The 16,969-nt window shown below is 34.2% G+C and overlaps 1 protein-coding gene across 2 annotated transcripts in view; it reads left to right on the forward strand.

The window, feature by feature from the left end:
- The window catches only part of LOC106101197 (four and a half LIM domains protein 2-like), a 92,511-nt gene that overhangs the window by 46,527 nt on the left and 29,015 nt on the right, over positions 1-16,969 (forward strand). Inside the window, exons 2-6 of one of the 2 annotated variants that reach the window (XM_013280351.1) lie at positions 3,489-3,729; positions 12,737-12,884; positions 13,508-13,724; positions 13,809-13,912; positions 13,990-14,133. In XM_013280351.1, coding sequence (XP_013135805.1) covers positions 3,545-3,729; positions 12,737-12,884; positions 13,508-13,724; positions 13,809-13,912; positions 13,990-14,133 — 798 coding nt within the window. In that variant the 5' untranslated portion in view covers positions 3,489-3,544. The remainder of the gene's footprint in view (positions 1-3,488; positions 3,730-12,736; positions 12,885-13,507; positions 13,725-13,808; positions 13,913-13,989; positions 14,134-16,969) is intronic. The other variant, XM_013280360.1, reaches the window with a different exon arrangement.

Below are 16,969 nucleotides of genomic sequence, written 5' to 3' on the forward strand. Positions count from 1 at the left end.
CTTATCGTTGTTTCTAAGAGTTTTCTGGACATTCGACGTAAGCGCTTTTGTATTTTTTTTATGAAGTTGTACAATTGAATTAAAAAGAATTTAAAATAGTCATCATTCAGTACGAGGTACGGACAGACGCTGTAAATGTCAGATTAAGTCTAATTCATTCACATCTGACGATTGTAATAAAAGTGTTTTGTCGCTATAAATCATTGTAAATGAAAAACTGCATAATCGAAAAAGTTTATTTCCGTATTTTTCGGACATGAATTATTGCCAGCCAGTTTTTGCAAACTTTCGACAAAGGTTTAATATCAATAGAGTAGTGACAGTTATAAAGGTGGACAACCTAACCAAGTTCTTTCAAGAACAACGAAGACTACTTAGGACATAACTCTACTGATTTGTATGGTTTCATTAGGTAGGTCATACGAGTATTTACGGCGCCCTCTTGCTTACCTCAGAAGTACACAAGACAAGACAGGAATGTCTATTATATCAAAAAAATTTGGTCATACTTTTTCTTTTTCTTTTTTCAATTAACTTTATTGGTGCGAGTTAGTAGTAAGTATTCGTTTGTTTCTATAACCAGGGAACTAAATGAGTGCCCAAAATAATGCAACTGATCTTGATTCTCGAAATGCATCAATACAGTTTACGATTGATCGAACATGAATACATATGCATAGCTGTGTAAAGGTAATCTCAATTCCAAATAACTTCCAAAATTTTACAGATAAAACTTTTTATTGCCGCGATCGTAAAATGTTACTTTAGCACATCACTAATTTTAATAGCGAATCACGAATTAATTCGACGCTAAAGCGTTTATCCTCCAGTTTATTATGCGTAGATTCGAAACATTCTGGTAATTTTTAAAAGAAAATTTCTTTCCTTTCAGTCATTTAGTGACGTACCATATCTTAAAATGATTAAAATTGCATTGAAATCATTCTCGTATATTCATAGTAAATTTATCTCAGTTTATTTTCTGCACTAAATTACGTAACTGCATAACTGGTTTGTTTAATCGTTACTATTATGTTAATTTGTCACTCACGCGCATGCAATGACATAAATGATCTAATTAGATGCAATCTCTTGTCATTGACTTTGTAAAGAGCCAGCCATCGCTCGGTGCTATCTTGACGGCCAGCATTACTGCATCAAAGTAGAGCAATGTAACTACTGAAATTTATAAACACTTGTTATATTTTAATACTTGACGTTAATAGCAAAGAAAAGTAAAATTAGGCAAGTTACCTTTTTAATTTACGATTCTGTGTCGAAATTAATGATACGCGTTAGCATGTACGTTTGAAAGATCTACCGAAGAATCTCTAAAGACTTTCGATCTATTCAAAATTATACGTTTTTAATCTTTACAAGCTACAATTTAGGCTGTACATTTCATTAAAGATTTCAACATGCAGTTTGTTTAATTTACGAGCAGTTGTTTTATAGACTGGCAGTCTAATGATGCACTAAAGAGTTAAGATTCCTAATATAGTACCAGCTTGATTAGTGCGAAATCCGATTAAGGAGCCTCAGCAGAACTTCGCATAAGTGGATCGGTATTTCAATGTATTGAGTCATGCGTCTTGTTTGTATTGCATTTTTTTTAATAATCAAAACATCACGCTTCTTTGATTATGATTGGTGATCCAAAGATTAAAGATACATCGTTTTTTTTTTGTAAGTCATCAATGTCGGACTAAATCGGGTGTAATCGTTGATGTGAGAATGATTGCAGCACAGACTTTTACTTAAATTTATTTAAAAAGTTAATAAAAACGTATTTTTATACAGTTACGTCTTTCTTTGAAGTTTGCGGAAGCTGCATTAATCTTTGATATTATATCTTTATAACCATCTCACCTCGCTAAGTTTAGTTTGATGTGCGAAATGATTCGGTACTTTTTTTTCATTAAGAATATGTTCGTCTAGTTCCTTGACCTAGATATCTTTATTACGCACACCTCCACGATTATACGTATAACGTTATCAATGTTTGAACAAATTGAATTCAAAGAATTTGTATTGCAATTAATATGAAAAGCAACATAACAGGAAATGCTGAGAATTTTTCCGTATTTTTTAAAAACTGAAACAAATTTTATGTGAACGTTGTAGTTGCAAATTCTCGCATACTAAACTTAATTAGGACTAACATTGCAATGATTATTGAGCCATGGTTCCTATTCTCATATGTCAAATCTAATGTAAAAAGGTTTCTAAGACTCTAAGACGATGATCGGTTCTCCGCTAGTTGTGGACCCGATTTAAAACACGTAATTGTGTCTGGCTGGACAGTTTATGGCTTGTCGTTTATTTTTATAGTGTCACATTCCCGCGCACGATGACCGACATCTTCTCTCTATATTGTCTGTGCCATAATCTCATCTGTACTTTTGCCGAGAATCTGTTTTATAGTTTACAAAATATTTACAGAAACAATCTATTACTGTTACAAATATGATATACAGCGTATACAGTCATAATAGCGCCGAACTGGTTTGCAGACAGAAACAATGGCTGTCAACGTGTTATTGTTTTAAATTAGGACTTCCTCGCGGCCCGGCTGCTAGGGCCGAGGCTCGCTCACTTTTCTTATTGGCCAGTTTATAGCCGTCTTCCTGTGTTTGCTTGTTCCTACATGCACTGGACTTGTTTACAGATTTATTAATTAATTTCTAATAGACCGATACGAGAATTTTGTAACAATCTACGCAAATTGTTGGCATTTTGAAGGTATGAAATATGAATCTACAGGTTAATGTTTGGCGGCAAAGAATTTCGATTTGCTTCATGATCTTTTATATAAATTAAGAAAATAATATTGAGACCTCATACAGTCAATTTTGCTGTTTGGAGAACGAATAGTAAAATTTAAATTAAAGAAGTTGTAATTTGTAGTGATATAAATAATAAACTTTATTGCATTGCAAATGGCGTATTTCCTGTGAGACTTGTTTAATAGATTAATCATTTAAAACGAAGGATATGAGAATTTTAAATTTTAAATAATAATTGCATTTTTCCGTCTATCGGAATTAGACTAATAATAAGTTAAATGTGAAATTGAGTTTAGATTAGATTGGAGATTATTATTTTTTTTTAATTCTGTGTTGATATTTAACTGCGGGCAGTTACCTTTTTTCTTGAACGTTGTAACTACATTGTAATTAAATTATGGAATAAACAAAGTGCGTTGCCTTACTTAATTACAAAAAGAAGCTTTTTTTACTTTAAGTTGAACGAATTCACAAGCAAAAATTAGGTGTAGAGAGTAATTACTGTTTTAGTGGTTACAAGGAAGTTACGGAAGACTGATTCCTTCACCAAATGTATATCGTTAGTTTTTTATTTTAAATTCTTGATAAAGTTTGCTAGGTATAGCAGGCACAAGCCATTTACACCTGACCTAATATAGGAAAGGAATAGTAGGCAATAGTAGTAGTCAAACCCAATACTTATCGTTTGCCTTCATGAACCAGACAACACACGGGTGATGTCAGTGACATATAGTTCAATAGTAAAAGAGACAGTTTAAATGCCTCCAACGGAGACTGCGGCCGACGGCATGCTGTGCCTGTCGCGACATGAGAACTGCCCCTGGCATGAGGCTCTCAAATCCGCGGAGATCACGTGGACTGGACTGCAGTACACCTGTCTAAAGATCTTGCATCTATACTGCAAGGTCTTCGAAAAGGAAGAGGTGCTAGAGATGGTTCTTAGGTAAGTTTGCATTTTCATTTTACTGTTTTGATGCTTTCGGTCACAAGACATCCTCTGTCAGATACAGATATATTTCTACAATTTTTTTTTTATATTTATCTATTCCTATGCTAGACGTCTTTCAGCGTCTGTTTCTTGAAAGGTGATCGAACCAATTACCGTTAGGTCGTGGAAAGTTAGATCTTTCATTAAACACTAACAAGAACGGTTTTATAGCAAGCCATTTGGTCTTTACGATAAGGCTAGCGTGTGATCTTCGATACATCGATTCCGCGTTGAGGTGTTATCGAGTAATACGAAATCATTAATTATCAAATCGCATAAAGTGTAGCGATCGTCCGAAATTACGGCCATTTAATGGAAACGAAAACATGTAATGTTGGCAATATCCCAGATATTTAACGCAATATGTGTACACTAGTATTTGCTTGTTTAAGATTGCTAAATGATATGAAAATATTGTTAATCGTCTTTTTATTGATTCAAAAAATTGAATTTTTGTAGCTTTAAAATTTTTACATTGCGATAGCTTAGATGGTTGGCCATAGAACAGCTATCAAAAAACTTATGTAAAGTTCTGACTTTGAGGTTTGATGTATTTGCAATTCAAGGCGGAGTTTGTAAAAAAGTTGATCTTGTGTCTCTCTTCATTTGTTTCAATACGATGTCATCAATGTCTTTATTAATTAAACAAACATTTATTGTTTTTTCAAGAATGTATGCAAGACAATATTTGTTTATTCCGAACATTGAATAAGCAGTATGTCTGATGTTTATTATTACGTTAATTTATTTAATAAACATTTAACAAGACGATTTATATTCTTTGTTGTTTAACATTTTTGCTGTGCTAAAAATGCATCAGATCCTAAAGAGATGAACTGCCTTGTTTGCAATTCTTTAGGCGTATATAGTAGAGAACTTTTATTAATAAAATAATCTGAATTTTAACAAATTCTTTCACTTAAAATCTATGGAACTCAATGAGGTTAAAAATAGCTGTGTTTACGATTTATTTGTCATGTCTAATCCGGACGTTTGGAGGGATAATACACGTGTTTCCTAATTCTTGTATGTAGGGCACGGTGGAGACATTCTTGGCATGGGGTTCGCCAGACGAAGGTCGACTGACGGTGATAACTATAAACTGTCAATTTGACAAGCTCGCTACGTCTCGTAGGACGTGTATCATTAACATCAAAGATATGTACATACTTTCATCTTGTATGATGAATGAGGAAGTCGTTTATTACAGAAATATGCGCCTTCTGTTTCAATAGAATTCTAAATACAACTCAATCGATAGAAAAGTTTTTGCTGGATAGTTAAAATTGTGTTTCAGCTGTCTTTTATAAATAAACTTGACCGCTATACAGTAATATTTATTTTTCAATTTTAACAATAAAAATACATCAGAGACAGAAACTAAACAATAGCTGAAAACTAGATCATAAACAATGATGAAAATTTCATACAAACTTTGAGAAAACCTTGATATGTGTTTCCTGTGCATGTGCATTACTTAAACCGTTAAATTATGATTTTTATTTATTTCACAATGTTTTTTGTAAACTGCTATTAGCAAAACGAGTGACGAAACAAAAGAAATCAGCTTTTTCGAATTTTGATTACAAAGAAATGACAGCTTCTAATTTTAAATTTACCCATTTACTATACAGAAACTCGTTAAAAGAACATTAAACGCCACTTACCCTTTGATTGGTAAGATTTTTATGTAAGGCGTGTCTACAGATACTGTAAGTCTTCGACCCCGACCTTTACCTCGAGTCTAATGGAACTAACCAGCCAAGCCCACCGCGTTTACTTTGCATTGCTTTCAGAACAAATAGATCTGATAATAGGGTTCCCACACCACCTTAGATCAATGTTAAGATTGTATACGTATAAAGACAAATTTATTAAAAATACTGACATGAATGCTTGCTCAGTCCATTAAGGACAAGTTTCTATAGCAACATAACAAAAGATTATTCAATGATAAAGAAAACAAATTAAATATCGATAATAAAGTTCAAGCATTATTCTGTAAATTTTTTTTTCACTTTGTATTTAGTGGACTGTGACATTAGACCTTCGACATTCATCGATGTGTTTTAAAACATGTTTATTTGGAACAGGCTGTAACATTTTATATCAGCGCAGCAGCCGTTGTTTTGACATGGTCTAACATGTGAACGGTTCGATTGTTTTTGGAACTTACCCAAGAAGTATCCATTGTTGGTAACGTCATCTCATTCATGTGCCATGTACTCATCCCCCTTACGTCACTATAATAAATAAATTGTAAAACTATTTCGGTGTGCCATACGACCGCCTCGTGATAGTACAGGAAGCGAGAATCATTTTATATTTATGTGATACGTAAATTATTGTAATTTATGGTTATTTAAGTACACACACTTATTGCAGCTGTTTGTACAACGCGTGCACAATAATATGATACCACTGTCGAATATTCTAGCTCTATTTATTAAAATAACTACACAGTCCAACAACTCAGGAATACATAAATGCAAATTTCAATTTACATATATCATGTAATTAACACTACATTGGGAAACCATAATAACTAGGCTTTTCCGTGTTGAAAGCATTGTGGTTAAACCATATTTTGAAACAGGTGACAAAGGTTTTGTGTGATTATTACGCAAATTTTGAATTAAAATTTAATAATTTAAGTTCACTGGTTACGATATTTTATGGTATTTAACACATTATTTGCAAATTGATTGGACTTCTTTATTGTTTAAAACATTCCAAGTTCCACTGTACCTGACTCTCCTCGTGTAAGTTTTCATAACTATGGGTTTATTCTCTATTGTTAGGGTAATGTTCTCTAGATTGTCTTTTGTTTAATACGTCTTATGTTTCTCGAGACGTAAGCATCTTGTACGAGTTTCATAACGAGCATTACAATTAGGACATGAACATGTAGTTATTTCTCCTTTGACTTCTTGACGCAACTATGACAATTTTTTAGATGTTCAGATTACTAGAATGACAAAAATTATTTCTGTTATAAAATAAATGTTACAGTAAAAGAATCTATAAAAATGTAGTACCTTGTAACGATTTAATATAAAAAAAATGTACCAGGCTGTGCCAAGATTTGATCACTAAATTCGTATACATTATTAAATTTGATAAATGTGTCAATCTAGTTTATAAATATGAAATTAAAATCGGGTATGTGTGTCTATTGTATATTGTTTGTATGTGAATATTTTCCTGTTTTTAGTGTTAGATATTTAGAAATGACTTCCTTTAAAATATATACGGACGGCCATATTAACAATACTTGTAAATTACTTTAAAACACACAAACTGAACTACTACACTAATATATCGAACGTTCCATCGTGAAGACCAGTAAAACACTGAGCTTGTTGGCGACTGAGCGCCGAGACAGCAACTGAGTCCGAGCGCCTCCTTGCCAAATATTTTATAAAACTACCCCCCACTATTCCTTCCGTTTCCTAATATTGACAATATAATTGTTTTAAATAAAGATAAATGTATTGATAAATAGCACAGATTAACAAATAACTTTTAAGAATGCAGAATACATCAAAAACAATTAAAAAGCTAACACTACAAAAGTATAAAGAGTCAAATAACAGAATGAGGGAATGAAAAAAATGTTTTTGTACATGTATTCCGTCAGTGGGAATTCACGTTAACACAATTTGCGACAACTCGAACACATGTTTCTATAATTAATAATAATAACGTACACAAACATCCTGTAGATTACAAACTCATTGTTTTATACAGCGGATGTAACTCGCTTAGAATAATCTTACAGGTGTTGTGTCTAATATGTTATAGCCTCTATAAACTGTAAATACGTTGTTATGGGGCAATGTTAACCATTTATGAATGACCTCTTATGGTATTTGTATAAATGCAGAAATTGTATATTTTCTTTTAACACTACTGATATGTTTGTGTTTGTAATTATGTTATTTTTATTGTGATATATTATCGTGTTACGAAGTGAAAGTTTAATACAACAGGGTGCTCCAAAACTGATACAACTGTATGTTATATTGCTATAGTTTTAAACATTAAGGAATTTTATGTTAGCATAATGACGTAGTTAAAATTTATATTCGCTTTGTTCAGGATGTTATTAAATTTAACGTCCCTCGTATTCTCTGGCTAATCAAAACCAGTCATTGTCGCACCTGCTATTTCTTCGCACCTACGCCACACAACCGTCTCGCTAAGGCCGAGTTCACATTGGATCTGTTCCAACTCGCCATTCGCGAAAAATGAATCTGTCACGTATTTCTAACGCCTATGAAATAAATAAATAACGATGATTTATTACCCTGGTGGCGATTTCACCGCTGGAAGTTTAACGGCAGCGGCAATAAATGACGATTGTAAATTAAGAATAGATTTATGATTGTTTTCATTGGAAGCGCGAGTGCTGTGATCGACCGCGGTTTTGTTTTCTCTCCGGTGTGTACATGTCTTTAGATAATTAATTACGTCATTCCTTCATTTGAGATTTACGTTTTGCAAAGCATTTAAAGTCCTTAAATTTAAGAAGCGTGCGCAACTGCAAGGCTATGGTAAAGTATTTAAATATAAAAAAATCCGGTATTCACGGGTCTTTAAGTCTTGAAGAATATTTCCTATTGAAATCCATATAGAATTTGTATCGAGCTAGTTAAAATATTTTCCTAACAGCTTGAAAACAATCGTAAATCACACATCAAAGCAATGTGTTTCAATACAGTCTATGTGTTTCTAATGATAAACAAACTTTGTTATGGCGAAACATTTGTTACCTTGTTCTCGTACGTCATGGTTTTGACTAATTATGACAGACATAAACTTAATGATTTCACGTTTTGTTGTTTTGTTTTCCGCGCAATTCTCTCTTTTTCTAACTTTTTTATTCATAGTGGCCAGTATGAATCCTGTAGTATGCAAACTCCTTGTCTGTCAAAGAAGTCTAGTACTTCAAACTACACTTAAGCACAGTCAAATAAACTTACGAATTGCTATACAAAAATGTATACCTATTTTTGTATGGAAATTGCGAATATATTGCGTTATATCTTCTGCATAAACAATAGCAGCGGTTACCGGTTCCTGCCACAACACGACGCATTAACTGCACCCGAACTAAATCGCGTTGTTTTATGATTTAATGTGTGTCAACCTTGTGTCAACAGAACAAAATGTACGAGCGGAACGGAGTTTTTACAACTCCGTTATAAATATTAATGTTTTGTCATTAAATCGTGCCTGACTATCGAAATAGAATTAAATACATACAAAAATTATAAATGCCTGAAATCTTTGCGACGCTAAAATTGTAAGAGATTTATACCGAACTATACCATAGATATTTCTAAAATTTTATTACATTTCTAGGCCGTGTTTAGTCTTTGGAAAGTCAAATCACTTACTATTTCATTTGACCCCAATACTATAAATAACCTCGGTTTATTTTCATGTTAATCTTCATAAATTTTCGTCGTGTGCCGCAAGTGCTTTATGGGCGTGAAGACAACATTGTAATTAGAGCAATGAGTGAGATACAACGTAGTGTGCCATCGCGTTATCTACTTTAATACCTATGTAGATTGTGTCCAAAATATTTTGCATGTTGTATGAGCGGAAGTCAAAGTATTTAAACAATAACTAGGGATGTCTTTTTAGCAGATGTTACATAAATCCTCTTCATTACTAGATTTGTCCACAAAATCGTGATTTACTATTTACAGATATCAATAATCAACATTGAATCGAAGAGAGAATGCAAAATACACTTTTTTATACATTAAATCGAGTAAATCCGGACCGACGTAACGGTCTTCAAATCATCGCAGAAGAAATAAATCGACTCGGTGACAAAATGCAGTTGTCCGTATCTACGACAAACATTCGAAGATTAACGGGCTCGTGGTGAATGATAGATTATTGTCGGGGTTCTATTTCCGAAACAGTTTTCATACGTCAACACATAAGAACCAACGAAAGTCGAAGACATTTTCACGCATTACAAATTTTTAATAATATTGTTAAATATATTTTTAATAAAGTTTTGACATAGTAATCATACTCGCAAATAGATAATACGATTCTTTCCGCCATAGCTTTCATTTAAATGACTTAATTATCACCCTTTATGACGGCGATAGCAAATAATCAACTTTTTAATTCATTGCCATTAAATGTTCGTCAGAGTCAGCCCTATAATTATACAATCAAAGGATTAATAGAAAGGCATGCAATAACAAAAGTCGTTGACATCATAGATGGCGCCGCCGCTGCAGCCTGCGCATACCAATTAAGCGAATTACGAATGCCGTGGGAACTGACGCTATCTCATATCGGTTGTTACGAACCACCGTGGTCATTATTTATCTATATGCAAAGTATTCAGAGGATGTTCAAACAAAAATTTAAAAAATTTACTCTACGTGAAACTTGGGCATTAACTATAATAAAAAAAAAATTCTAACATCCTGTATAAACAGGTAAACTGTTGGTATTCCTAGCTTCCAGACCAGTAACTTAGATTACTCACGGAAAAGAATAGCGAAGGACAGAAAAGTTGCGTGAAATCTTATGTATAATGCGACTAGACATAAGAATAATTGTGACCCTGTATAGTTGAGAGGTGGGTTTAAGGTTAATATCAAAATGTTAAGCCATTATGTAGAGACAGGGCGAAGGCCGCAGGTGTGTCCGGACACTGATATCATTGGTTGGAATAGAAGCCACAAGACATAGTGGACGTTAAACTTCTATATGGATCTTATCTAATTTACAAGGCCCATGCTATGAAATGAAAGTTCAGTACATTTAAATTACCATGGGTTAGAATACTTATAGTTATAATCTGGTTATTTTCCAACCTGCTTTTGATTCCCTTACGTAGCTATTACATTAGGGAATAATTTCTAGTACTTTCGTGTTACATTTGTAGTGAGGTATAATAGATATCAGTACCTTTGGACCTTTTAGTGTTTACGATATGAAAACAAATAGCGCGGGATGTGAGGTACGTTGCGGCGCTACGGCCCCAGAATAGATGTTTGGAGTACGTTCTGTTTTATGTACACTGTGTTCCGGATACTATCATAATTTCATATATTGACTATACCTTTGAAAGTTTTGAGGATTACATAAAATATATATTTTTTTAATTAAAAACTTTATAAGTAACATGAAGTAGCAATAAAATCCTTTACAACCTCTTCGGTTTTATTTTGGGATCTTATTGGCCGTTGAAAGAAATAATTCATGTTGCCTGACAAACGAGTGTAATGTTATTTAGGAACCTTAGCCAAATTATGTTGTAAGTTACCTAATAAATGCAACTTAAAATAATTGATATTTCATATTTAGACGCAAGGAATGCTGAAAATAGGCATTTTAATTTTTAAGATTCTTAATTTTTAAGACTAGTCTTGATGTTTTATAAACTAATGGTGTTCGTAGTGTGAGAGTGAATCATTTTAGGTCGTCTGCAATTTGCCGGCGGCGTATCGCGTACTCGAGCAGGTAGCGTGGCATTGTCCAGGTTGCCTAGCTGTCCGCAGCTGGTTCATGTATATTTGCTTGTCGTTGTAGTTCAAGGTTCTATGTAAGAACGTGTACGCACGAGTATTGTTAAACAAGAAATCAAGAATTCTAACACATTATGCTACATAGAGATTGGGAGCTTTATTCACTATTATAATCGTGTTTTTTTTTTTCGATTGAAATCTATTTTGTAATGTTTTCATATCTGCGATAGCCTTAATTAAATTGTAACTTAACAATTGCAGTCTGCGCCCCTGTCTCTTCAGAGTTCACTCCGACAGGGCATTGATTTAAAGCACTTATCATATTAATAATGCGAAATATGTGCACTCAGTCATATCGGACGAATGACGTCACATCCCGACCCGCCATACAACGACCCATCTTAATGCAAACAACTTGACACGTGCCTTGATGTATTGTGATTTCGGGTTCTTAGGTAAAGCTAACGCACTCAGAATCATCGAAAAATGACTAAGGTATCCTTAGTGCAATGTAGCACTAGCACGCGCAAATTGTATTCCCTTTGACCACTTGATGACTTTTAGTAAATTAAGGCAATGAGTTTAAAAACAAACTGACATAAAACAATTGAATATTGTTATATAAGTAAAACAAATGAAAATCGTGTAGATTAAAGTTTGCAGATCAGCATAACGATATCACACTTTACATATTCAAGTTGTCAAGTACAGGCATTGATGTGCGACGGACGGTCACGCCACATCGCCGGCCTATTAGGTGTACGACGCCACGATCCTGCTCACACCAAGTATTTATAGATGACACTTGTTTGTACATGCTAATTGCATAAATGAATCCTCGCTGTAGGGTTGGCAGTATTTATGTGGATTCATTTTTGTATCAAAACCGTAACAACCCTAATTTTTCTTACCAATATTACCTACAAACATTTTCCATAGCTTTATTTTTTAGTATCCTTTAAAAATAATTCAGCTTGAAAGTTTGTGTTCGATGTGAAAATATTCTGATTTTTATGTGTGATGAATTTTCACAAAAGCAACTGATATTCTAAAACGACAAAACAAATGTAAACAAATATATCTTCGTAAACTTGAAACTAAAAGCTATTTTCAATCATACATGAACCTGCTGTAGATCAAATATTACACAAAAAGACTACAAACTGCGGACTCCTGTGAGCAATCGTCTGGGCTATTTATATTGCACCTCAAAGATACTTGTACTGAGATTTATCAGACAAAGATAATTAGTCCATTACATTAGTGAAATGTAACTTTGTAAGATAAACACAACATACCATTAAACTCAAACCCATAACACGAAGGGTTACTGATAAATAAACAGAAAAGACTCAATATTAACAGTAGTAAAATAAAAAAAATAATTATGACTCTAATCGTCAACTGTTAGCAATTCAAATTTTTATTAATATCTGTTGTATGGTTTTCAGGAAGACATGCAAGTCGTGCGGCTGCGATCGGCTGCAGCACTCGGTATACCACGAGGAGCTGGGCTCCGTGCGCGACCGACTCGGGCTGCGCGACGCTCGCATCAACCATCACGCCTACGACAGCCCCCCCGGACTCACCGCCAAGCAGGTAATAATAGCGAAATAATCCTTGATGCTGACTACAAAAAAAGATATCTGTTCCTACGTCTATATCACTGGAATAAAAATTATCCAATATCATAAAATGTCCGTCGTTTCACCCTCAAAAAGACATAAGCTCTTCTAAATTAGTGAGTAAACCGCAACAAAACAAAGTTACAGTTATATGAAGTTCGGTACTGCATAATTAACCTTATATTATTATATATAAAAAAGTGCTTTGAACGTAATGTTTTCAACAACGTGGTATAAACAATTGTACTTGTATAGCGTTAAACATGTCGTACCCAAAGTTTTATCCAATGCTTTATCCTCGATACATTCATCAAAGATTGCGTACAAAAAATATAAAAACGAATATCCGAAAATAACCGACCTCCAGTTCAGCAGGAACACTACCGTTTACTACGTCTGTCAGGTGTCGATTAGCGCCAATACTCCCAAACTGGGTGCAGTCAATGTCAGTCGTCGCACGCGGCCTTCTCACCTACCAACTATAGTAACAGTATTAAAAACTTGCAGATAATTCATTGTCAAGACTTTAATTTTTTATCGGAAATTATTGCATTATTGTAGGCATATGTATTTTATTGCTAATGTTTTACATTACAGACGGAATTATACTGGGCATCGCTGGCAGAGCGAGCGCCGACCAGCGTAGGGGGCGCAACCGGGTCGGCGGCATGGCGCGCGTGGAGGATCCGCGCACTAGCTATGCAACTGCCAAAACAAGATCTTTCACTCTCTCATTGCCAACATATTGATGAACAGCATCGTAAGCAGTTTGAAGATTTCGTAGCGGCCAGAAACGAAATTGCTCTTGACATAGGTAAGCAGCGCCATCTGTTGAGAAAAGACAGTTTAAATTTCACATTTCATTTTTCTGCTAAATGTTGAAATTGTCTACTTATAGGTCTAGCTTGCCAGCATCATGGTGCTTCTATCGAATGCATGGGATGCAACAAACCTATTCGGAGTGGAAGTATTATGGTTCAGGCCCCAAGGATAGGTGAAGAGGTAAACTTTACTCATTATCTGAGTAGTAAACGTAATTACTCGTATATACTCAAACAATAAAGCAATTAATTACAAAGGTGGCGTTCCACCCTGCGTGTTTCACGTGCTCTGAGTGCGACGAGCTGCTGGTAGAGCTGGCGTACTGCGCACTAGACGGTCGGCTCTACTGCGTCCGCCATTACTCCGAGCGCCTCAAGCCACGCTGCCAAGCCTGTGATGAGGTAAGTTAAACTAAAAGAAATATGCCATCTATCAGAGAAAAGAATTAATCAAAAAACTAGATTTTACTACAAGGGAAATTTTGCCTCAGCATGCCATCTATCGAAGAATAGTCACATCAACCTATGTCTTTCCGACGACAGATGGCAAGCTATGCTCGTCACCTTTCGCAGAAAATTCATGTAAACTGTAATACTGCCATCTGTTAGAGAAAAGTATCATGTTTAAATCCATCTTTCCGACGATAGATGGCAGGCCCTCGAACAATAGTGTCATCTATTGGATAAAAGCATCATGTTTAAATCTATCTTTCTGACGCTAGATGGCAGGCTTACTATTTTTAATCACGCCATCTGTTGATGAAAAAAGTAATTAAAGATACTTCAATTATCACATATTTTTTTAAGCAACAATTATGTACATAATATAAGAAATTATGACCTGTGTGTATGGAAAATTACGCAATTAATAAGAAAAAAGTAATTAGATAGTAAAAATTAAAATATTTATGTTTTACAATAGTTCACGGCGAAGCGTTTAGTCGTATCTACAGGCGGGTTTAAAGTGTCAGTGGGTAAACAATGTTTGATTTTCATTGAGAATATAATGGATACGGCTGTGAAATAATAAACAAAAGTTCCCACATAAACGAACGCACAAAGGTATGATTACGTGGCATCAATGGACGCTATTCTGGTCTCTAATCGACCACCTGTCAGCGTGAAGAAAGAAGAAGTGACAGATGGCCGTAAATGTGGGAGCTCAAATTATACATCTCAGTGGAACAGTATTTGTTACATCTTGCTAAAAACATTGTTAAAAAAACTTGATAGGCGTCAATATGGATTGTAAAAAAATTGTTAATCGCCTGTTAAATTTTTATGATTTATGCCTGTGGTGTCCCTTACTTGCCGAACACGGATTTTCTACCTTTACTTTATCTTGTATTCAACCCATCTTACATCTACTGTATGTATGTATTGAATGGTCGTGAACAATTTTGAAATCATTTTAATTAAATATCGCATTATACGAAATCAAAATGCATTATTGCAATCTCCTTTCAATCCATCGTGTATTTGCGTCGGACAGTGTTCGCCACGTTAATTATAACCGCCCCCAATACACCGCAACCCGCGCCGTATGACTAACACAACGCAATGAATGCAAGTTGATTACAATAAATATAAAGCATTATTTATGACATCGGTAATAGCCGCACTCGAGAAATCCCAAGGTGGTTGATGTTGATATGCATAATCCCGTTATCATTAGACTTTAGTCCTTTCATTATATATACTAGAAAATGTGCCATATAAGTCTATATAAAATTATTTAAATTGCGAATGCTTAGTATAAGAGAAATTTGCATACATTTTTATAATCTACCCATTTGATTGCAACCTTTGTAAGTACAAAGCTGTAAGCTGAAGCACGTGAAAAAATAACTAACATTATATTGTTAAAATCCGCTTCCTCTTCTCTGCTGGGCTGCGCTGGGCCATGACAATATAAATGAGGTGCAACTGTGCTCCCATTCATGCGGGAATGGCGCTTCTATAAATCATCCGCGTGTCGTAAACTTCGTGGCCTCGCGGATGCGAAAAGCTCGATTCCCATAAATGTCAAATTGTGAAAAACGAACTCCTATGTCTGTTCACAAGGTCTCCAGATTTACGAACAATCCGGTCTTTTATAATTGTGGTTAACACATTTGTGAACATTTCTGTAACGATGTAAGAGAAACCTCAACATCACTCATTCAACTAAAATACAGTTTTTGCTATTTCAAATAAATTTTTAAGGTGATGCTAATTTCTATCTTTAGAAATCTACCATTTTCTTGTAATACTTCTGTACATTTCTCCTTGAAATCAAACACAGCTCTTGGATAACCTTCTTAGTTGTTTACAGTAGATCCTTCTATATTTGAACATTCCATACCATTTACCACGTTCGCCTAATAAATTACTTTAGTTTTAGTTAAAAATAAACTTTTGGTACAGTTAGAGTAGTGTGCAGAATCGTTCACACCTTGTCCGCCATTCGGTCGAAGCTGCCCAGCGCGGGAAATTCGCGCGCCCTTACACGATCAACGTTCAGACGCGCTAGTTGTTAAACTCTGCACAGACTAAAAAAGTGAAAAGAAAACCTTTTTTGTGGTAAGTTAATTAACTAATAATGTCTGTTAAATGTTAAAAAGATTATCTTACAAAAAACGGCAATTTACTTTAAGTAAAAGTCCGGTAAAGGCTACTAGTTTCAAAGTATGTTTCTGGGTGTGTCGAGTTTTAACAATTTCAATATTTTAATCTATTATATAAAGAAGGATGTAGGGTTCTCTTTTGTTTATTGTAAATTAAACTATCTTCCTTTAACGATAGCTAGAATAATAAACTTAGATGTTATTATTTTACAAATATCAAACAATAATAAAGTTTAATTGTGAATGGTATAAGTCAATAACAATAAACAGGAATTGAAAACTGTCTTAAATTTTATTTTCATAATCCTCATTTTAAATTATTAATAACCTTTACAATTACGATCAGTGATTTATTGAGCGTGCATCTGAAGTGTGGACTATATCGTGCAGATAACTGAAGCTAAAAGCAGTTGCCTAATTTGCTTGGAAAATTAACTTTGAATTATTTAATAAACTGATTTATTAGATAATGAATTCTGTTATTGTGATTTATTGAAAAAGAATTTATTTACTTTTCATTTAATATAAAATCGTTTAACGTAGTTTATTATTTTCTAATTTTCCGCTAATGTTGTAAGGTGTGTCAACTACGTGTCGCTCGACTATCGATCCCCTAAATAGCGATTGATCTC

This window comes from Papilio polytes, unplaced genomic scaffold, assembly GCF_000836215.1.
Source record: "Papilio polytes unplaced genomic scaffold, Ppol_1.0 DF824303.1, whole genome shotgun sequence".
NCBI classification, from domain to species: domain Eukaryota; kingdom Metazoa; phylum Arthropoda; class Insecta; order Lepidoptera; family Papilionidae; genus Papilio; species Papilio polytes.